This window comes from Culex quinquefasciatus, chromosome 2 (genome assembly GCF_015732765.1).
Source record: "Culex quinquefasciatus strain JHB chromosome 2, VPISU_Cqui_1.0_pri_paternal, whole genome shotgun sequence".
Classification (NCBI taxonomy): Eukaryota; Metazoa; Arthropoda; class Insecta; order Diptera; family Culicidae; genus Culex; species Culex quinquefasciatus.
Genome location: NC_051862.1, coordinates 24,202,477 through 24,227,478, shown reverse-complemented (window position 1 = coordinate 24,227,478; position 25,002 = coordinate 24,202,477). Strand labels below are relative to the sequence as shown.

Genomic DNA, 25,002 nt, shown 5'->3' with positions numbered 1-25,002 from the left:
GCACACACACACACCATCGTCGTGGCAACTGTCGTGTGCTCGCCGCGCGCACCAGAGTGTGTGCAAGATATATAAAAATATTTCATTGAATTTTTACGTGGCAAAAAAGGCGAAACACCGTCGTCGTCCAAGCTGAAGCAGCGCAGCGCGCCTCCAAGCGGCCATCAACGGAACCTGGTCGCTAGACCAGAACCAGTGCCAGTGTTTGGGCCAACAGGTTCGCCACCGGGCAAGTGTGTGGATCCAAGTCTCCCCCCCCCCGGGTGAGGTCAAATCCGAACTCCGGAGTGGGTTGCCTCAAATCCAGCAGGTGTGCTCCCGAGCCTCAAGATGGCCGCCCTGTGCGCTGGCAACTATGGACTGACCCAGCAGCACTCCGGCAGCACCGGCGCCGGCGACAACAAGGAGCTCATCTTCGTCAAGCTGACCGACTCGGCCCTGCGGGCCATTGAGGAGTTCCAGCGGAATCAGGTTGGTAGCGGTTGTTCTTTAATTTACCTTTCGAAGCTGTCCGGGTACAAAGCCGTATGGTTAAGCGATCTGCAATTCAAGCACACAGTTATGGTTCGAAACGTTCCCGGTTGTCTCGTTATCGTCTCATTACCTAAAGTACAAGGTTTGTGTGTACAAGTGACAACACGGTCCCAACATTCAGCAAACATTTGGATTAGTGGAAATGAGATTGCCGAATTCGCTCTATACTACAATGTCAAATACCAATTTAAATACAATTTAAATCGGTAAATTCAGCTTTACAGTAATTTGAGCCGGAGGCATTGCTCCCAAAAAATCGGCAAAAACTGACATTTTGATATCTTTTCCCATTTTTGAACTCATATTACAAGTGTTTTGATATGTCGCATAAAATATTTGACCATTTTGGAAAATAACTCCAAATAGGACGGCATTTCCAGATTTTTCGGAAGTTGCCAAAAGGCTATGAGGTCAAAAAAAAATCATCTTTATGTCTTTACCTATTTAAGAACTAGTTTTATTATGGTTCTGACACGTCGCATGACATATTTGACTTTTTTGGGAAAGTACCTAAAATGGGACCCATTGATATCTTTTCTCATTTTCAAACTCGTTTTTCAAGTGTTTTGACATGTCACATAATACATTAGCCCGTATCAGAAAACTACTTCAAAAGGGACCGGCAATCCATTTTTACCGGAAGAGGACAATGTGTCCTGAAACCTTCAAAATTAGCTAGAATAAGCATTTATTTTCTGTATATTTTAAGTAAAACTCAAGGAAATTTCAAAAAACAACCAAAAGGCAAAAAATTAAAATTTTGTTTATTGGACCTGAAAAATTCATTTTACCGAGTTCTGACCGAAAATATAGAATCCAAATTCATCCCATGTTTTAGAAAATATTTACGCAAAAAAGAGTTGCAAAATGCCTAAATCTCGGGTGAGTTTTCAGAAAGCCGTAAGAGCCATCGTGACCTTCGATACTAATTTTCATTTTCTCCAAATTTAAACAATATTTCATTTGTTCTTATCTTAGGGCACATAAAGGACGTGTAGATGAACAATCTCAAGCATTTTTGAAATGTTTTTTAAAATGTTTTTTCGAAAGTATGTCGATTACTGATGCAAAAAGAGCTTTGTTTACCAATGACTCTTACGTCTTTTTGAATAGTTTTTTTTCGTTTTTTATTCGTGAAATTATTTTGCAAAAAAAATCTGGACCAAAAAAAAATTATGCTAATATTCACCAGGAAATGGTGACAGATTTTGATTAATTTTACCTCAGAAAATGATGAATTTTCATCAGTTTTTGATGAATATTCATCAGGTTCACATTTTAAAACATTTTTGCCTTCCTCACCTCAATGAGGAAAGGCTATAAAATCACTCGAAAAATGAACTTCTTTATTCGACCTCGTAGACCCACCTTCACGTATACCTATCGACTCAGAATCAAATTCTGAACAATTGTCTGTGCGTGTGTCTGGATGTGAGTCCGTGCACCGAAAAATATGCACACGATTATCTCCGGACTGGCTTAATCGATTTGGACCGTTTTGGTCTCATTCCCTCTCGGGGTCTTGGGGTCCCACAAGACCCTAGTTAATATTATGAAGTTTAGTGAAGTACTTCAAAAGTTATGCTAAACTTCTGAAGATTGTAAAAAGGGTGGTTTTTGTTAGAAACCCTGTCATGCTACATATTGTTAGAAAGGTATTTGAAAGACCTTTCCAATGCATTCAAAAGTTTGAAGATCTGACAACCCCATCAAAAGTTATGAGCACTTAAGTGTTATTTATACACTTTTTTGATGCCGGATCTCAAATATTTTGATGAAAAAGCTGTCCGGATCTACCATGCGATCCATCGTTGGATAGGTAATCAAAAGACCTTTCCAATAAGCCCAAGAGATTGAGGATCTGACAACCCTATCAAAAGTTATAAGTACTTTAGTGTTTTATATACACTTTTTTTAGGCCGGATCTCAGATATTTTGATAAAAGTAAGTGTTATTTTTAAACTTTTTTGAGGTTGTGTAGGGTATACACTTTAATGAATGCGAGGAAGGCACCAACCACCTAAAGGTGGATTAAGTAACGTTTTTTTATGTAATATTACGCAAAAAGAGGTTATATTCAACCTACCAAATTTTCACCATTCCAAAATTCAACTTTGTTTTCTGTGTAGGCAAAGGCGGTTACAATACACAGAAAAAAATGATGGTAATATTCATCAGGAAATAGTGAGAGATTTAGTGTCGAAAAAAATGTGTAATGTTACATCCTGCATTGGTGAATTTCCCTTAGTTTTTGATGAATATTCATCAGGTTCACATTTTTACACATTTTATATGTAATTATACTCAAAAAAGAGTTAATATTCAACCTACCAAATTTTCAAAATTCCAAACTTCAACTTTATTTTCTGTGTAGCTGGACCTCCCAAACTACTATTTAACAATTAGGGTTTTGTAAAATAGTAACCTGCCTGGTATTTATGCGTTCTTTTCAAATATTGCTCCAGATATACATAACCCATACTGAAATTCACACATCAGTGCTCAAAACATGTTTCAGCAAAGTTGTTATTTCCCTTCGTCACCTTGATGAAGGTAGACACTTAGTATTACACGTTGCATGTACAATTTTTGTAAACACAAAAAAAAAGTTGCAACCGTCGGGACTCAAACCCAGCACCTACAGTAAGGACTGGCGCCATAGCCCGCTCGGCCATCAGACCGATGAAAACTGAAAAGGATAAACGTATATGTGAGCTTCACATTTCGGTCAAGTAGGTTTTCCATACTGATGCGCTGCATATTTCAGGGTGTAAAATCACATAAAATTGCATAGAATAATGCAATATTTATTTTACACCCAGGCCTTTTACACGCAGCTGGATTACTACTTTTTTAGCTGTGTATAAAGGTTTCTTTATCTGGGATCTGGGAGAAACTTAGTACACAGAAAAAAAAAATGAATTTTGGAATGTTGAAAATTTGGTAGGTTGAATATTGCCTCTTTTTTTGAGTAATATTACAAAAAAATGTGTTAAATGTGAACTTGATGAATATTCATCAAAAACTTGATGAAAATTCATCATTTTCTGGGGTAAAATTAATCATTTTTTTTACACAAAATCTGTCACCATTTCCTGATGAATATTACCATCATTTTTTTTTCTGTGTAGGAATGGTAAGTTGTGTTCTTTTGGACAACCTGGAACATTCGAATAAATTCTAGTCTTTAACGATTTTCCTAAGTATATGAAGGTTCGGAACACCCACAAATTCGGAACACTTTTATGATAATTTGTCAATAGCATGCCAAAAGTAGCTTTTCTGTCGACCTTACTATTTTTAGAACCTTCATTTGGACATTATCTTGCTATTTCATTAGTAAAAGTAGTTTTTTGAACAAAAAACTTCATTCCAAGACTATTTTGTCCAGAGCAGCAAAACACTGCCTCCAAATTGCCTATTACATGATTGTGGGATGTTATTCTGCCTCCCACAATCGTGGAACACCTGAATTTAAATGATATTTTCACAAAAAAGTTATCAAACCATGCATTAAACATCACTAAGCTTGAGTTTCATTGGTTTCAGTGTGTGAAGTCATTATTTGGTAATAAATATGTTCTTCTGGAGAGATCCAAAGTTTGTTTACATTCGTAAGAAAAAAGTAACATTGGCCGATCTGGAAACCGTTCCGAATATGTGGGATGACTGTAATGGTATTCTTAGTTGAACCTTAAAAGAAAAAAAAATGGCATTTTTGTCAAATATTCAAACTGATAACTTTGTTAAAGAAAGAAAACAAAGAATGTTTCCAATTTGTAAAATTTGTCTGGAAATACTAGTAGTAAAAAGCATAATTCTTTAAAAAAAACAAGAAAATACACGCAGATATTACCAATTTCCAACTAACTTTAAATGTTTATTTAAGTTGAATGTGAATTTTACATACATTATGAAAAATAAACATTAAATTATATCGGAAACCATCATGCGACGCGTCTTTTGATAGGTAATCGGACTGACGTTAAATAAATATTTCGAGCTATTTCGAAACAGATATCAAGCGCTATTTGTAAATATAGTAGTTTATCGATCGTTTTTGGTACACATTTTGAATAGTTTTTGGATAAACTTACGAATAATGCAATTTAAAAATGTTTTAAACTGCAGGACCTTCACGGATGCTCTAAACATAGCCATCAATAAACCACGTGAAGACTTTTTCTTGGAAATTTGAAAATTCGAAATGCATTACACTCTTTAAAGGGGCCAGGCCTACTGCATTGCAATAGCCGCAGGGAAGATTCTGTAAACGGATAAGTTTTTTTTTTACAGAATCTACAGTAGAGTGAGGGTGCGTGGACATACCGAACCAAACGTTTCGGATATGCCAATTTGATTTCGAGAAAAATGGTTTGCATTTCGTCAAACCTTTTACACTTTAGTCTAGTTTCACTGAAAAAAAATCCCCACTCGCAAGTTCACATTTTGAACCTTCGCTTCAACCCAAATAAATTATTAAAAGCCCCGATTGATGTATATCGGCGGAACAGCACAATCTGGGGAAAAAAAAGAAAAACAACCACCTCCCAGACCTATACACCTGGACGCTAAACTGACTGCCGTGCCATCCTCTCTCCGATATCGTCGTTCTGTCTCTTCCCTTATTAAATTATGAAACTACCTTCACACGGCCTTTAAACGTTTTTGCTTTTGCTTTCTCGTCGTGTTTCTTATAGTTGAAGCTAACTTCTTCGGCGTTGGCCTCTCCACAATCCACACTACTTCGGGGGGTTTATGATGTCGGACGGTGTTCACCTTCGTAACACTTTGTAGTTTTGGGTGCACTAGTGAAAAAAATGGATTAGTTTAAGATTTCTTAGTATATAAAAAATGGTTGGAATTTTGAGAAAAGTTTTTGTTTTCAATCCAAAGATTCGTGGTTCATTTTTAATCCCGTCAAGATATTTTTGTTTCTTTTTATTTATTTTTCGTGGTGTACAACACAGTTAAATAAATAACCAATTTCCGATAATGGCGTACGTGTGCGACTCGCTCTCACCGCTTACTTTTTCTATCCAACTAACAGAAAAAGATGGAGAGCCCAAGGAGTCACGTAAAAATCATTAGCTTAATTTTGCGTGATTCAAACCTCCTACTTGATTCATCGAGGAAGAGCACAAAAAAGAGGCAATCTCGAAAAACATCCTCATTTGGTTTTGGTTTCCCTTTTTCGAGTAGCAAACGAGTCCCATAAAAAGTCGAAGAAACAACATTGTTCCACCACCACAACTTGCCTACACAGACACACAGTCAAAGTGTTGTTACTCATCAAGAGACGACAGAGGCCACACGACGACTCTCGTGTCATGTCGTGTCGTGGTCCAACAACAACAACAACAACAACTTGAAACAAGACACACTCTAAACCCGAAAACCTGAAAGACTTTTGTTTTCTTTATTTTCCATATACTTTTCTGGTCTCAATACTGCTCTTCTTCTGCGCGAGCACCAAGTGGGAGAGAAAAGACACTGAAATTGAGCGAGAGCGAATGAAACCCGCTTTTGCACACACATGCTAGAGAGTCTAACACTTTGAATGAGAGCAACAACAACAACAACAAACCCAACCAATACGGAAAGGGGCCTCTATCTACCTGTAATAGAGAGTCGACCGACGACGACGAGGGTTTGAGAGAGTTGAGATAAGAAATAAAAAAAAAAACGAAAAAAAAGAGTGTCAGTGCAATGCGCCACCGTAAAGGAGACTGTTGCGCTGGCTGGCGACGGTCAAAACGCACACCAACGAACGGTACAGATGTTCGCGCGTAGGGGGCACCAATACCAGAGTACCAATAGCAACACCAGACCAGACGCGGACCATGCGAAAACATCGGCGCGACGACGACGACGTCAAAAAAATCAACAGAAATAAATAATCCAACCTTTTTGATTCAGTTCTCTCTCGCTCTTGGTTGAGTTTTTCTCACTTTTTGTGTGATTTTACGCTCACTAATAAGTAGTGGTTGTTGATTTGTTGGCAAAAAGAAGGAAAAAAGTGATTGTTACTATGAACAGGAAACTTCTCAATATCTATAATTGTTGATTACTTTTTAAAAGGTCCTATTACCATGCAGAAAAAGACTCTAAAATTAACAATAAATTTAATGAATTCAGCTCAATGTATTTTTTAAAGTTATAATTTTATTGTCATGCTAAGTATCTACAGGAGCAAATCTATAGTTACTTTTCAAAAGGACGTAACCTTGAGCGATTTCAAGCTAGGTTACGTTCCATATTTCTTATAAATTCATTTGAATGACAATATTCGGTCTGAAAAATTTGACAATTCCGACAATACATGCGGGAAATTTCCGAAAAAAAACTAGATGACACAAATTTTGCTGATACTTAAACAGTAAAAAAAGTTGAATTCTTGCTTACTTTTTCAAAAGGTCCACATAGTAAATCCACGGCGCATTTGTGGTTTTGAAAAACTAATCTAGAATTTTGGTAAGGTTGAAAAGTTTGATGTTGGTGTATTACATTTTTTCGATGTAATTTTTCATCAATTTTGGAAGAATCAGTGGAATTCACATTCCAAGATGTTATATTATCATTACAAAGAAGATTCGATTTGATACAAATGAATTATTAGCAATGTCATGAAATAAATCGTTATGTAATTTTACCTCAACTTAGACTGAAAAAGTGACCAGAAAAATTGTAAAATTACAGATTTTCAAAGGTAATATTGCACATTTTTTTCTGACATAAAAGATGTACTCCTTCCCAGTTGCACAGTTGAAAAATATCTGTGTAAAATCGCATGCAAAAGCATGCACATCACCTTTGTGAGCAAAAGCATGTAATATTGTATTAGAAAACGTGTACACAACAAGCATGTATGGAATAAAAAAAAATGGACACCCCAAAAAGAACATCAATCAGGTGAGAGCCATATCCAGATTACCAAGTCTGCGCCCCAACCATCTCGGTTATTTCGCCGCTGTGAATTAAAATGGATCAACACCGATGTAGCTGTAAGTTCCTCATACATACACCTACTGGTACATCGGCGTTGAAAACAACATATTTTACAAGACAGTGAGATAGCCGAGATGGTTGGGGCGCGGACTTGGTAATCTGGATATGACTCTCACCAGACTGTTATTATTTTTGGGGTATGCAAAATCTATTTTTTTTTCATTCGTAAATGCTTCTTGTGTACACGTTTTCTCATACAATATTACATGCTTTTGCTCACAAAGGTGATGTGCATGCTTTTGCATGCGATTTTACCATCGGATTTTTTGCTGTGTGTATTATTACCATGATTTTTTTTTACTATGCAGGAAAAAATTATGGTAATATTGGGTACAGATTTTGTGTCAAAAGATGTGTAACACTACATTAGAAGGTAGAGATTCGTGAAAAAAGTACGAAATTATCAGAAGAGAAGAGTTGAAATTCCAAAAATCAAATCTGTAATAACATTTTAAAACGACGTAATCTTGGATGCAAAAAAATCAGAATGAAAATAACAATATATTTAACAGCTTACAATTTTTCAATTTATCATGCTTATTCTTCATGCCGAATGAGTACAGAAATTAACAGTGCGAGGAAAAAAATGTTAGAAAAAAGTTTCTAAGACTGAGAATAAACTTAAAACTTTATTGTAATAAAATGTAATTAAAAATTTCCTTTTTAAAAATTAGTTTTTGTTAAACATCGAGCAATCCATTCTCCTTAGTTTTGTTTGCCACTGATTTCCTGCCTGGCTACCAAATTTCCACGACCGGCTGATTTCGGTGTCCGCCCGCCCTCGTCTCACCTTAACCGCACGTCTTGCTCGTCTGTTGATCTCCTCCCCGAACTCGACCTCCACTTCCGTTCGCTGAACCAAGAAAGTTCGGGGCACTCGCCCAACAGCTGTCTGTGCTTCGTTCGTTGAACGGCAGCTACCAGCGGGGAGGGGCTGGTCGTCGACTACGTAACGCAAGTTTCACATAGGGTTTGCGTTACGTAACTCAAGAACGCACTCTCTCTCTCTTAGCCGGTATCGCCCAACCTTACCAGACCAAAACCCCCGTGCGCCAGACTTTGATTCATCGATTCGATCGAACGATTCTTCTTCGTGTGGTGTTGGGTTAGCAACTCGGCGCGATCGCTGAGCTGAGAAGAAAGTTAACGGTGCCAAATATTTAGGCCACGGTACACGGTACGAAATTCTGCCCGGCCCCGGCCGCCGGCCGGCAACAAAGACTGGCAATTCTTCAAGTCGGTGAGCTACCTTGACGAATGCGTCAGCGGCAAAGGACTTTCGACGCAGTCGAAGAATTCATCAACATCCACGCGAGCGTCGAGCGAGTGACTGCGACTGCTGAAAGATCATGGACGTCCTTCGAGTGAAGCCTTTTGAGAGGTTGGAGGTTTTCCTGTTTGAGACGTAGCAAGTCTCGTACGAGAGGTACGCAAAACTGAGCGGCGTTAAAGGTGTGGAAGAGTGAGAGGAACCGCACGACTCGCGAATCAAGTCACACGCACTTGACGGTGGCAAAAAAGAGTTAAATCAAGGCATTACAGAGTTGTAGCTGTTGTTGTTAGACACTGTCACTTTGCTGTGTGATTCCGGATTCATTTGCCGTACACGCAACTAAAAGATCTCTGAGAAATACAATAATACAAAAATACAGAAATACAAAAAAACAAAAATACAAAAATACAAAAATACAAAAATACAAAAATACAAAATAGAAAAATACAAAAATACAAAAATACAAAAATACAAAAATACAAAAATACAAAAATACAAAAATACAAAAATACAAAAATACAAAAATACAAAAATACAAAAATACAAAATACAAAATACAAAAATACAAAATACAAAAATACAAAAATACAAAATACAAAAATACAAAAATACAAAAATACAAAATACAAAAATACAAAAATACAAAATACAAAAATACAAAATACAAAAATACAAAAATACAAAAATACAAAAATACAAAAATACAAAAATACAAAAATACAAAAATACAAAAATACAAAAATACAAAAATACAAAAATACAAAAATACAAAATACAAAAATACAAAAATACAAAAATACAAAAATACAAAAATACAAAAATACAAAATACAAAAATACAAAATACAAAAATACAAAATACAAAAATACAAAAATACAAAAATACAAAAATACAAAAATACAAAAATACAAAAATACAAAAATACAAAAATACAAAAATACAAAATACAAAAATACAAAAATACAAAAATACAAAATACAAAAATACAAAAATACAAAAATACAAAAATACAAAAATACAAAAATACAAAAATACAAAAATACAAAAATACAAAAATACAAAAATACAAAAATACAAAAATACAAAAATACAAAAATACAAAAATACAAAAATACAAAAATACAAAAATACAAAAATACAAAAATACATAAATACAAAAATACAAAAACACAAAAAATATTGTTAATTGTAAATGCTTTACTTTGTTAACGGATAAGGAAAATCTTTCTGGGAAAAATGATTTTATAGTCGATGATTTCGTGAGGAACGCGATACGCGCTGATAATCAGACAATTTGGCTAAAATTCACTTTTGTCAAGTCATGAACATCTCTGTAAGCGCGTCGATGTCTGCAGCTCTCGACAAGCCAGTTCGCGACTCAATACCCCCACAGACTCCTCCCGAACGTGGCGGGATAGAGTCAAGAATCCCCGAGTCACCACGAAAAGAACCAACAGGAGAACAAAAAAAAACAAGCCAGATGGATGCAAACCCGCGCGCTGGGTACAACATCAACAAGCGTGTGTCTCGGCGAAGAAGGAACCCGAGCACGGTGTCTGGGACACGGTCTTCGAAGGAGCCACGCGACGCGGTGCGTTGAACTTGGAACTTTGCTGGCAATGCGAAAAAAAAACAACCGAGAAGTAGCAGGCAAGACAGTCACCGACCGAGACATTGACAGCACGACTGTGGAGATGAACCGCGCACTCGCGTCCAAAAATCCTCAATCCTCAGCGGTGGTGTGTACTTATTTAAATCAATCCCCTCTTGCGAGGTTGACATTAAACAACTGTCGGCAAAAGGATGCGTCCCTTCATTTTTTTTTTTGCTTGCGTTCAACTCCCTAAGAAGTGTGAGTCCCGCAGACTTTGAGAGGGGGACGTACGTCGGATAAAAATAAGAACAATTGTGTGTGAGGCGCCCCTAGGTATCGATGCTGGCCCAGTTCTCGCGTACAATCTTCCGGGGGTTGATTTACGACCAAACAGCGGCGACGGCGGAAGTTGTGTCGAGGGAGATCCCTTCGAAATAAAGGAAGCTGGAGAGGTTATTGGCACAGCGCGACGCAGAGTACGACGTGAAGCCCGGCCAGGTTCAGGGTTGTTTTGCTTTGATTGCATGCCTCAGTGGTGGAAGCTAAGGGGTACTCACAATCGGGGGGTTGTGCGATGCAAGTAAATATCAATCACTTCAAGTACATAGCTGTAAACCTGACTTGGCAAGCAGAGGCGATTACGGTCGATAACGATGATTGGAGCGGTAGGGTTTTGAAGTATTGATTCCGACTTCGTGCAACATTGTTGATATAATCGGTTATACGGGTTAACAGAGGTAAGGTCACACGATACCGGAAGGTTGTACAAGGTAACAAGCATTAGAAACTTTTTCGATACCAATCAAGCTGACATGAAATCCCATTCGACCTTCCAATATGAGCTCTTGGGTATACCACTCCAAGTGATACACTACAAGATCCACAGCTCTTGAGGTGAAACCTTTGCATAATTTTGCATTTATTATGCAAAAAGTAGCATTCCCTGGAAACCTCATATGCCGTGCAAAAAAGCCGTCGAGGCCTAACCAATGAACTTGTCAAACAAAATGAAGCGGTAATTGTTGCAATTATGAACAGCAACACCGTACACCACACACGTCAGGTTGAGTTGTTCCCAGCACCCATGTTTCTCTTGGGCACACACACACATGCACCCTCAACACAGTCCGTCCATATGTTGTGTGCACATTCACCTTACGCGACCGCAGATTGAGCGTAGGAAAATTTCCTACAAACTGCATAATCATTACGTCGCGCCGAACGACTGGCGGTGTGTGTGTGTGCAGGTCTTAAGGCGACGACAATCATTAAAGTTGTGTGCAGAGTAAACGTACACCATCGCACTGGGACGAAGATTTCGCACACACACACACGCGAACCGGTAGACTGGGGGATTCCGGAGTCGGGCGATGACGATTGTGTGAGGTGCACACAATATCGAATGTTTGGTAAACAAGATATTGTGTGACACACATCAGAATTGACAATTGACAGTTGACAGAGCTTTTCACCAATACTTACCGGATTTCGATGCACGCCATCTGGTTCTGTCACTTGCTAGTACTTACCGCTTAATCTCTAAGAAAACGCCGAAAATCACCTCAAATGAGACGATAACTAGCTGGAGTACCTTGATTTTGAAGTCTGTAATTGAGAAGGCATCTTGATTTAATTATGCCTTCTTTCACTTGTACTTACCGTTGAATCCTATTCAAGAAATTTAAATAACCTCAGATTTCGAAGAAACTAGTTGGGGTACCTCGATTCTGAAGTCCGTAATTGAGAAGTCCGTAAAAAAATGTTCAGTGCCTAATTAATCAAGATTTCAATTGATAATTACAATAAACTTTGTCAAACATAAATATAACTTGAAAATCAAATAGTTTTTTGGTAAGGGGCCATTCAAATATTACGTAACACATTGAAGTGTTAACCACTGTGGCATGCTTCCTTGGAGAAAGATGGCGTCTGAAAATTCAATTTTTTTTACTACGTAATGTTTGAACAATTCCTAATAGACTTTTAGTAGTGAAACAAAAATCTACCATCTGGTGCGTACTCCTTAACCGCAACGGTAGTCCTTCCCCACCATTTGTAGTAGTTTCCGTGCCCGACCCGGTAAATGGTAAGTCTCAACCCCCGGAACTGCTCCTCATTAGAATTTTAATTTATGGCACACGAACCGCTGCGTCGGCTTTTCTTTCGCCGATAAGCATTTTCGTTCTTTGGCCACCCTCGTACCTGGCGGTAAATTCCTCCGTCCGGACTCTTAGTGAAGGAACAAACTTCCGTGATACCCCCAAGGCAAAATCAGCCAGCCAAACGACGTCAATTAATAATTTTCCCCCCACCCGACTCGAGTAGACTCGCTTGCAGATGGCGTTCCGGTATCGGTACCATTCTTTCGGTTGACAACGAAGAGTGTAGGATAATCACCAACGTGGAGAGTGAAGATGGAGAATGGGGGGAAATTCAATTACCGCCAAGAGAGCAGCAACCGCGGCGCCCAATTCTGTCCCGCGCGCGCGAAATTCCTTCACTTTTGCCACTCTCCAAAGTTCTATACAATGGATGTCTGCGAGACAGATCCCAAAAAAAGCAACGCTTTTAAGACGAATGACACCTCGGTGAAGAAAACGACGACAAGGTTCGTTCAATAACCTTCTAGGATCGCACAGCTCGCCGCGCGATGGGTAGAATGAACGCAAACGGTTGAGCTGGTAATAGCGATATCCAGGCGGCAGGGGTGTCCGTCCGTGAAGTGGTTTGACCTTTCTGTTTGCGGATTATATTGGTTGGGAATTCCGGTGCGATCGTTCGAGCTATGCACTGGATAAACGAAGTTTAACCTTCTAGACTCGATGTTTGGTAGATCGCTCAGCAAGAAACTGATTGAAAGAACAAACATCGAGACTGGGTTGATTTGACAGATTTGACAGTTGACAGAGATTTTGATATGTACTTACCGTTCTCCAATTCTGTGCATTTCGCCAACATTCAGCATCCACTCTTTTCACTAGTACTTACCGTAGAATTCATCCGCAGCAACACCAAAAAATCACCTCAGTTTAAAAGCTCTTTAGAAGAGGTACCTTGATTCTGAAGTCCGTAATTGAGAAGTCCTCTTATTACATCGAATCAGATCATGGAATCTACGATAACAAAATATTGATACTAACCCAGTCTCCGCTATCGGAAGCTACAGGGGTCATCCATAAAAGCGTTACAAACTCGATATCTTGTTATGAGCCGTCATTTCCCTTTCGTGGGTGTATACAGTAGAAACAGTTCACAATACATCCTGTAAAGGTAGCAAGAATCTCGTGCAGCATCTGCCGCTTCGGCACTCTAAAGATATCCTTCCAGTTCACGCTTCATTTCCGTCTGTTTACCCTGGAGTGTGTGTGTAGACCTTTTCGAGCAACTCCTCCGCTCGCTCTCTATTACCTGACCACCGAGAGTCCCCTTCAGACATCCTGGTAGCAAGTGTGTTACATATCGCTGCGCGCCATGCCAGGTGGTTATATGATACGTTGACTCCCTCTATGTGTTTGTATCGGTCTTTGGTTTTTCGTTAATCTCTTCCACAGAGATATACCTCTGTGAATACCTCGGCATATGGAACCACGTCGCTCGCCGTAACTAGCCTGGAAATTCGTTATAAATCTCCAATCTCACTCTCTGTGTCTCGTCGCTGCGGAGTAGAAACCAGTTTCGATGGATTCCCCCGTCGTCCCAACTCCAAGACGTGGTCCCGTAGAGGCGCTCGAGAAACATTCGGGGATTTGACCGCTTCTCGCCGTTCATAATGACCGCCGCGAGTTGATTGTTCGTTTTGACGTTGTTGTTCCCTTGGAGAGCTTTTCGGATTCGGCTGATTACATACCTCTGCGAGCGGGTACTACCAGTTCGCGTCCACCGCTTGGACTCCGTTCCGTTTGACCAACTTCGATCTGCCTGGTGGTGCGGTTACACACGCAAATCTAACGCTCTCTGTAATTATACGGAGCTGCGCCACCACTACCACTCCAAGTCGCGCCCTCTCCCCGTCGCTAGTTGGACCGATAATCGCTTCGGCCAACTTTCAAACTCGGGCTCTAAGGGGCGTTCAAAGCGGTGGCCCCTTTTTTGCTGGTCGTACACGTGTGCGCGCGGCCACTCTGCGCGCCACCTTCTTCAAACGACCTTGATGACCTAGATCTGGCGCGCCATCCCAAGAGAGCCCTGAACGTGGCTAAACGATGAATTTTTAATCGGGTAATATTGTGTCGCTCCACCGGAGTCGGTGACAAGCGCTGTTGTCATTCTTACAGAAAGGACGTAGCAGGAATTTTAACCAGCGTTGTAACAAGTCGAAAGTCGTCAAGTCAAACGCGAACGCTTGGCCAAGTTGCACTGAATTAGGCTTAAGAGGGTGCCGAGTTCAAGAGTTGGGGCAGCCTTCGCTTAAGGTTCGCAGAACTGTGCGCGCACACACGATGAATTGCAAATCGCAGTGCAACACAACAACTCTACCACGCACACAGACCACTCGAGACGCTAGTTTGTGTGCGTGCGCGGCCAAACTACCTTGTACGCTGCGCTGCGCTGAAAGTGTGAGTTCAACTAGATCATGAGAGTTGTTCAATGGCGATTACCTTGGTCCGATTTCAAAACCTTTTTCCGGATCTTGCGTGCTCGCGCTCGGTTTCACCGAGCAGGTCTTCAAGCTTGGTGTGACGATTATGATGTCTTCGCAGTCCGCAAACAAAACAAACCGCGCGAACCCCCCACTGCTGGTTGAAGAAAATTTCTAATAGCCGGGTGGTTGCTGCTGCGGATGATGACTAATGGTAATTACTGACCTCTCCGGTCGTCGTCGCAGCGTTGGTCTCTTGACGACATTTTTTTTCTTCGTCGTCGTCTTGTTTGTGTGTCGTTGGCCAGCGCAGCATTTCTCTGTGGAAGTAGTAGGTAGCGCTGCAGGCAAATGGCACACGATTAGCATACGCGGTCACACGCGGAAACCTGTCCGGAGAGATATTCAAGTCACGGGGCTGTGGCCGAGATTGTTTGGAGGTAGAGTGGAACACACACTTTGTTCAGATGCACAGCAATGCTTGGAATTCCGGCGATGTAACGCGAGTTGAGATGGGAAGAGTTACGAAAAGGGGGTTTGACAGTTGACAAATTAATCAATGACAGGTGACTCTTGACAGGAGTTGTTAGCTATGCTTACCTGATTCCTTTATTAACTTTACTGCATTTAACTCGAAAACATTCAGCATCCACCTTTTCACTAGTACTTACCGTTGAATTCATCCTCAGCAACATTAAAAATCACCTCAGCTGAAGAGGTCTTTTGAACAGGTACCTTGTTTCTGAAGTCCGTAAATGAGATGTCCTCTTATACCATCGTATAAGATCGTGGAATCACCATGGATGGAATTACCACTAAAACATTGCCAATGTTTGCCAATCATTAGTGAAGTCCGTATTAGAAACGTAAACTCTTCAAAAATCCTAAAAATATTAATTCAAGTTTTTTTCTTTCTCTTTTCAGGTGAGTTATCGTGAACTTCCTAAGATAAACATCATCGATAAGGTATTAAGCTGTGATACTTGAAGTTAGTATCTTAAAATGACAGATTCTGTCTCAACCTAAGCATTCTGAGATGATCTCATGATATTGTGGGGACTTTGATATTGAAGTCCGCAATTGAGAGGTCCTGTCGTGATAACCTCTGAAATTTATTGATATTTTTAAAGTTCAGCGTCTCAAACCACCTTCACATTTCCACGAACCAATCCCCAATCCGTTCACCTGCCCAAAGGTCAAAGGCTGCCAGCTCGTGCAACAATCGCTCCCCCGAATCAACCACGCTCGCGAAAGTAAACCCGTGCTCGCTCGACTAATCCAGGAAATCCTTCGTCTTGAGGTGGTCGCGTTGGCGTCGAGGGCCTGCCGGGATTACACAAACCTGCACCGATTTCGGTTTCCCCCAGCACTCGTTCGTCTCGGAGAGGTAGGCCTACGGCACTAAAAATTGAATATTCATTACATAACACTTTATAATGCTCTCTCTGTCGGCGGCGGCGCAGCACTTGCATACCGTCGTCGTCGTCGTCGCCGAAACACAATGATTCGGGCGCAAGACCTGTGGAAAGTGTGCAGCGCGAGTACCTCCTCGAGCAAGTTATGGAACGTACCCGCGGTGCAGTTTTGCCACGGACGGGTTCGGTTTGGCTCTCCAAACTTTTTTTCGAGTTAATCGTAGCGGGGAGGGGGAAAACCAATGGGCATCGCAAAAAAGCAGGGCAAACTTCGTGTACCTTTTTTGCTGTCTGAAATTTAACTTTTTTGTGTCTACTCTTCGGCGTGCAAAACACATGTGTAACCTCGGCGCGAGCAACACAATGGGAGACGTCGAAGAGTCTGGTGCAGTTTTTGCTACTTCAAGAGAGCTTTTTTTGTTCGGTTGCTGAAAAGATGTGGAGATTTGGCGTTGATTAGTTGAACAGCTTAGAGGTTATCAGCTTGCTGTGGTGGTTGACTGATTGTAATTACCATTTGGGTTGTTCAGTGAATCGCTGATGAACTTCTTTCATTGTCACTCGATACCCTTAGGCACTGGGATGATCAATGAAAGGTTGACAGGATCTGTAACCACTCGATGTTCGAATTGTTGACAGATTCAAAAGTTGACAGTTGACAGAACTTGTAACCAATACTTACCAGACAATCTTGACCGCCAGGAAACTGTTGCACGATTTATAACCGGTACTTACCGCTTTAGACTCCAAACGCCGCAATACACCTCGAATCAGATTTTGATCAGAGAGGGTACCTCGACTTTGAAGTCCGTAATTGAGAAATCATCTCAAAAGCTTACTTTTAACATCTCAATCTGCACACTCAATCAACCACGTCCATCTCTGCGGAGATATTCAGACCTAAAAGCCCATTACAACAATGACTTTTAACTTGGATAATTACCGGGTTGTTTGAGTATGGTCAATCCGTTGGCGCACCACCACCACACATCTGCATGAAAGCGTGCGCACGTCTGCAAGTTATTATTTTTCACCTCTCCTTCTCTCTCTGGTCCTAAAAGGTTGACCATAATCATGGGTCCATAATTTTGAACTCCGGCAAAGCCGGACTCCATCGTCGTAGTCTTCTTGGACAACCGACTTTACGAGAAGCAAACTGGCAAAGCGAAATAATTGTGCTAATTGGATTAGGATTTTCGACCCGCTGTACAGTTACTCGGCGTAGCCGAGGTTTGGCATTTTTTGGCAAATCACTCCCGATGACGAACATCCTCCCTCGCGTTGCGAACTCTGGGAAGCGGCAACCTTGAGCACTTCGTGCGTGACAAGGTCGCGGAGGAAGTAGTGGACGTCTTGGACGTCAACGAGGTTGCGCGAAGCGCAATGTGTAATTTATGCGTACAAACTACCTTTCCCTACGTGTCGAGAAATGTCTGGACGACGCAAATTCGTGCTGACAGACTCGACACGTACGACGACGACGACAGTGTCGCCGTTCTATTTGCATATGGTGACAAAAATAGAGGAACCATTGTCGAACGGTTTGGTTCGCTTTGTTTCTTCGCGACATCATTCTCGGCTCTCGGTGTGTAGCGTAGCGGCTCATCTGACTGACCGGTCTACCTACTTGAGGTGATCTAATTTTTCGACTGCGAGCGAAGCTCGCGTGACGACAATTGCAAGTGGGTCATCGAAGAGGTGTAGTGAGTGCGGACGGGTCGACCGAACGACAAAGCGTTCGTGTGCTGCGGGTTGTCGGCAATTATTGGGCGTTCGTTTGCTTTCTACGATTGCTTATCGGTGACCTGGTATCGTCACCCTTTCTGCTCGTATCGACAGGAAGTAACTGGCAATCATAAGCTCGTCTTTGTTTTGGGCTAGAGCTTTAACTGATCGTCCAAATCAATAGACGAAAACGAAAACGCCTCGAAACTCGAAACGACGATCTTTGGATTGTTAGTCCAAAGTACCGACCATCTGAGCTTCAGAGGTAGGTTTTTATTGACAGAACCTTTTGGTCAAATGACCAAAGGATTGTTGACTGTTGACAGAAGTTTTCACCAATACTTACCGTTGACAGGACTGGAACACAACTACACTGATTAGTAACACTTTAGTAACACCTGTACTTACCCCATTCAAATCACTTCATTGGATCCCGCATTCAGGAGGTGGTACGTCGATTCTGACGTCCGTAGTTGAGATGTCGTCCCGACCTAAAATGTTTACCAAAGCACAAGTCTTGTTTGGTTGATAAATTCACGTAAAACCGTGCACGGCGTTCAACGCCGCACTATCAACCCCTCCTCCCCTCTCAACCCCAACTCGCCGAACCAGTTCGGATTTTGTCTTGTACCACCCCGCCGCACTCTTCTTGCTCTTCTTCTGCAACCTCGCTAGCTTAGCGGTGGCGCTCTCCTCGTCGCGGGCTAGGCCTTGCCGCGAATGTGTTATTATTTTCTGTGCCGCTGCTGCTGGTTCAGTGTCTTGTGTGTGTCTTACTACACATTTTTGCGTTTTCGATTCGTTTCAGTTAGCAACAAAGCGATTTTTTTGCCCCATACCGTGAAATACACCACGATCCGACTTGGCCGTTGTTGTCGGCGGTGGGGTTTTCGAGCTACCGCTCTGCGCGCTCGTTGCACCGCACAGTGGTGACTTATATTAAGATCGAGACGTAATAGACCGTGTAGATATTTGGACCCTTGGAGCATCGGAGGAAGAGCTCATTTTGGCTCGGTAGAAATCAAGGTGGGGCGGTACCGAGAGCCGTTTAACGACACTCTCGGTATCAACGGTTGATCTAAAAAAGAAGTTCGCCGAGGCGAACTCCAAGTTTGAATTCGGCCTGACGATGTGTGTAGGTGTCAAGGAATACCAGTTTTTGGGGGGGCGCACACGGGACCAGGGGAATGTAGGCCAATTTTGCAATGACAAATTTGGGGGGCACTCCGGATTAAGAGCGTAGCACGTACGTGTGCGTCGCAAGCAAAAGGGAAAGTGTGAAAAGCTGGCCTAATGCGAGTTGTGACAGATCCCTGGCTAAGGTTTCATTCCTATAGGTCTTAATTTAATTGACATGACTGGTTGACAGATTGACAGATTAAACTAGGATTTGAATCGTACTTACCGTCAGACTACGTCAGCTTCGGGTCTTACCTGGTACTTACCTTGTAACTCACCGATCAAACCTCAAAAACACTTTCATAAACTTGGCTGCTCTATGAGGTAGCTCGATTCTGAAGTCCGTGATAGAGAAGTAACCAAGAACAATTTTAATAATTGACGATCGACCTTTGCCGGCGTATTGACTCTGCGGACGTGTCACCTTCAACTTCGCCGAACCGCGCTCGTTAGCGAGCTTTCAATGGCTTCCCGGAGCACGAGCCGAATCCGGTGCTCGTAAAGCACTACCAGGAAGCGCGCAATCCCCGCAAAACCCAACACCGCCAAACCATCCTTCCGGTCGTCGCAAAATTGAGAGATGCCCTCCTCTGCAGCTTCTTCTGCTTCTTCCTCCGCCACCGGCTCTGCGCTGCTCTTGCAATCAAGGTCTTTCGCTAGGAGCAGCACAAGAGAGTAAGCGAGAGAGAGAGAGAGAGCGAGAGATTCACACACTTTGCAGCAACAGTAGCGCATCCGACATACCACAGCACAACGCATTCAGGTTTTTCCATTCCACCAGCCATCATCTGTCAAAAGAGAGCGCAAAAAAAAAAAAAGAAACCGAAAAAAGAACTAGTGGCACGGCAATAACAAACCTCGGCGAGCTCACCAATACGAGCGCGCACACCTCTGCACACGCTCACCACCGTACGGCCCAGCTGGTGAAGGCCTCGCGCAACGTTGCACACCACTACAACCGTGCACGTGAGCTATCGAAACGCCGTTGCCACCAATACCACCGCGCAAACCGAGCTCACTCACACTCAATCGGCGTGTGTATTGGTGGTTGCCGAAAAAGCAACACGTGTGCCGACTTGAGCGAGTGTGCGCGCGTGTCGGCGCCCTTGTGTATTGCGCGATGTCTGTTGCATCGCGCTCGGTCTGTCTGTCCCTGAACGGGAGGCAGCCTCCAACCTTCGCGATTTGTGTACTGCAATGTTTTAATACCTTTCCCGCACAGTGTTGGTGTGCGCGGCACGCTGCACTTTACTGGCCTGTCAAAAGTGGTGTTGCACTCGCTCGCGGGCTGAATAATGTCAGCGCGACTCTGTTGATAAGTTGCTACAATGATGATGATGATGTTGGGGGGGTATAACTGTTGCGTCATAACGTGGAGTTTGGTGGAGCTTTTCGACGAAACACATGGAATATACGCATAATTGCGGCTTCGACAGAAGCTGATCGGAGTCACGCACGCAGGGAAACTGGTTGCTCTCGATTTAAATGTCCGATATTCCGTCGGCGAGCGACGATGGTCGTGCTCCAGGGTCAATCGAACCGATCGGCCAATTTGTCTTTTGATCGGTGAAGGTAGTCCGGACTAGTTCGGTACTTCCTTCTTAATGACAGATCCTGACCTTCCACGATGTCTCTCGATACAGCGAGAAACAACTCGGTATGGTCAGTTGACAGTTGACAGAATTGACAGATTATCGGTACTTACCCAAAGATCTCCTAAACTGCTGATTTCACCAGTACTTACCGCTTGATCACCTTCAAACACGTCATTGACTCCGACAAAGTTCGGAGGGTACCTCAACTTTGACGTCCGTGAGTGGGAAGTGCATCGGTATTGAAAAACTCTGATTCTAACGCAAATCTGGACAGCATTCCGGACAAAAACAATAAAAATACATTCTTCCGGTGGTTGAACCCAACAAAATTGCCAGTTCTATTCTCAGCAAAAACACGCACACAGATACAACTCCAAGTCATCGTCGTCATTGCCGTGCGCATCTTCACCGTCGTCGTCTGCTCTTCGCCAGCAGCAGCAACATCACCAACAACAACAACAACAAGGGAAGGTCACCCAAGCAGAACCGTCTATTACGTCTGTCTGTGCGTCTGTCCGCGGCCGGCATGACTTGAACCGATTCCAAAACCCGCAGCGCCCAGACTGGAGCATGAAACGGCAGAAAACTCCCAACAACCCATAGCGAGAGACTGGTACAGAGACGGCAGGAGTAACAACAACAACAACCGAACAGCGGCGCAAAACATAAACGACTTCATAATAATTACACGATTAGCGAAATTATACTCATCGCTGCGCGAAGTACGACGTAAAATACGTACGTACGTACGGTTTCGCCACAAGTACCAACTAGCACCGGCAAAAAACAACGCGGAGCGGAGGAGGGGGAGGTTGCGGCAATTGTAATCTGGACGTCGTCGTCGTAGCAAAGTTCAGCGAGGTGTTCAGTGATTTAATTAGCGAAGCCGAAACAGTCCCGGCTGTGTTGTCCAGCAGTCTCTGGACACGGGAACTCGCACCAACATGGTCGAGAAACATGGTTTTTGTGCTCTCTTGTGTGGGCAAGGTGACGCTCCGCGATAAGATCGGAAGAAGCAGCCGTACCTATACTAACGCCCCGCTATCACTGGTGTGAAGCGCGATGAGTCTGGTCGCGGAGATAAAAATGGCCCGTTGAGCGTTGACGCTCTGCTGTGGTGGCAGCTAGTGACCTTGAAATTTGAAATTGTAGCACACTGTGAGAAGTGAAGAGAAAGGACTGCGAGCGTTCTAGACCCGGCACAAATCACTCGCCGCGGACACCTGTTGGCAAGACTCGCTGCCCTTTCGCACAAAGAATGCTCATTACCATAGGCAGAGTAAAGGGAGGAGAGATATCGCAGGCTTGTTCCACCTGTCACTTTTGAACGGCGGTAAACCGGTTCCGCGCGGAGACCTTTAGGGAAAAGGGTCGCCACGACTCTTCGCTTTGTCTTGTGAGGAAGCGGCGCGCCAGAGTTCAGCGATCTTTCCCGATCTCCCGTGTTGATTTATCGAATGATGGCGTGCACACCAGGATCATATGTGGAGTTCACGGTCCGGCGAATCTGCGTGCGCAATCGCTCATTACTTGCGCGCGAAGGTACAATAAACCGTTGCTATGCTGCTTGGTTTGGACGGAGACCAGTAACCGTTTCCCGGAGTTCCGGTGCCAGCTCGAAAATATGTGCTAATTGGGAACAATCGGTTGGGCGAACCAGGTACAACGAGGTGATAAAGATCTGCGAATGCGACGAGTTAAACTTTATGAACCCCTCCTGCTTTCTTTGGACGAGGGGAAGATAGTGTGATGAGTTACCACTTTTTTCGGCGGGGATCTGCTAAATATAGTGCTTGAACGGAACGTAGATGTGGGTCAAGCCGCAATAGCCGCTATTAGTAGGGTATCGTCTTGATGGATTTGGAAAGCGCTGTCCGCGATTTTTTTTTTGCGAAAGGTGATTGATTCCCTCCATAATGGAACAACCTAGTCTTCAAGTCAGGAGTCAAATGGCCTCAATTTTGATTGAGAGGTCAATTTTAACATCGAGAGTTAAAAGATCTTCAAACCCACCCATTTGATGTGAGAGTAAATTACTCTCAGAACCGTTTTACTCCCATTCTGAGCGCAATTTTCTCTTAAATTCAGCAGACGATTTAAATGTCAATTTCCATAACAAATAGTTCACGTTGTTCTAATTTAAGACAATCCAGTTTTTCAAACAAGTCTCGTAACCGATAAACGCAACCCAAAAAAAAATCCAAAGACAAAGAATCCGCGACCTTTTCGCGCACACCGTGCGCTATTTTTAGCCAAATCATAAAACGACAATAACTTTGCCTCGCTCGAAAATCGCACTCAACGCTCCACAGAACGCTCAGCCTGAAAGTAGCTACCTGCTCTCAACCGCCTTCTCGCCTGAAAACCTGAAAAACTCGCCGAAGGAGACTCCTTTCTAGAACCACGGCGCGCGGCCGTTTGACCAGTCTTGGGGTCTGCACAATCACCGCGAACTCCACGCCCAGTCCGCGCGATCGATCTTTTTTTTGGACGCGGGGACGAGGTGTGTGTGCAGAAACCTGTTTTAAGCGGGGTGATTGTTGTTTTCTGCGCGAACGCCAAGTTTGCGAAAATGTAAGAAATAGGTCTGCGCAAAATGTTATCGGCCGAGTTCTGGTGGAGGTTTGTGTTTTTGGGTTGAAGTGTACAAGACCTACAGCCGAGACTTGAAGAACGTTGACAAATGTGTTAGCGCAGATATTCGTGGACGTAAAGAATCTACACAAATCGGTGGAGCGTATCCATGGCGGTGTGACCTTGGCGATCGATTGAGACTTTGGTTCTGTGGTTCTGTCGTTAATTGAGTCGATAACTCTGCATTGAGCCGAAATGTTCAGTCTCAGTAGACGGTCGAGAGTAAAACGGTCTCGATTTTGATTGAGAGCATTATGCTTACACCGATTAGAGGATAATTCCCTCGAATTTCAGATTGACTATCAGATTGAGAGCCTTTTTCTCTCAGTTGGTTTCAGGAGATTGTTTGACCTTGGCAAGCGATTCTACCAGTTCCTCGGAACTCGAAATCATCGCAAGACCCTTCCACACATTAGAGATGCAATTGCTGTGCGCAGTTATGATTGGCCAGAGACATGCGATACCTCAACGCTCGCCTGCACTTTGATGCCACTGACTTCAGCGCCGTAGCTCCCCGCAGCGGCTTGGCTAGAATTTCACAACCTGGTCGACGGCCGGGGAGTACCAACCAGCGCTGGAGATAATTATGCTTTTAGTAGTAAATTCGATGTTGATGCTATAATAACCTTCTTTTTTGCAGTCGTCGTCGTCGTTGTTGGGGTAGCTTCTCGCGAACAGTGTATGAATGTATGCGAAAAAATACCAAAGTTAACAAAAAAGAGCAGACCGTAGTCACCAGCCTGGCCACGGAACGAAATTGTGTGGGGGCGTACCTTGACTACCTCTCTTGAAGCTCGCATCCTCAACACTGAGAAAATCTGCTTTGGATAAGCTTGTTATTCGGAGTCTTGTATCTTTTCATGCGACTTCTGGAGATTAGCGACTTCGAGTTTTGATGGATTTGAACCCAGATCTACAGCCGTAACAACCCGAAGGTTAACGTATTTTTACCAAAGATGCTATCCGTACAGCTTCAGTTGGTATAATTGATTACTTTGCTGATATAAAGAGGGTATCTGGGTCATCCAAAATCCCCCGGGAGTTAATACCTGTAATCTATTACGCTCACTGAAGTTTTACAGATATTATCAGGGGTCAAATCTGCATACTTCTTTCTTGTTACACCACTAAATCTAAAGGTCTTTGATACTCTTGAAACTTGGTTCAACAAATCAACCAAACTTCTTTCCGTGTACCAACGGTGGGCAACCCTCGCTCGCTCGCTCGCGCGAGGGAGTTAATTATTGACTGAAGAAATAATGGCAAACACAAAATTGCGTTGCTGCCGACGTCAGGCCTGTAGCAATTGTTGCTTTGGAAATCCGCGCCGGTCGTCGCCGCTTCTTGCACTAACCTCCCGTCATTGCACACACATACACAAACCAGCCGATGATGATCGGCGATGGGCCTGGGACCGAACTTTGTGTGTTAAGTGGCGCGGGGCAGGAAATGGCAATAGTTTGGGC

The 25,002-nt window shown here is 42.9% G+C and overlaps 1 protein-coding gene across 1 annotated transcript in view; it reads left to right on the top strand.

Annotated features, from left to right (window-relative positions):
• Positions 1 to 109: 109 nt before the first annotated feature.
• The window catches only part of LOC6035876 (RNA polymerase II elongation factor Ell), a 99,200-nt gene continuing 74,307 nt past the window's right edge, over positions 110 to 25,002 (top strand). Inside the window, 1 exon segment of the mRNA XM_038257004.1 lies at positions 110 to 471. Coding sequence (XP_038112932.1) covers positions 331 to 471 — 141 coding nt within the window. The 5' untranslated portion in view covers positions 110 to 330.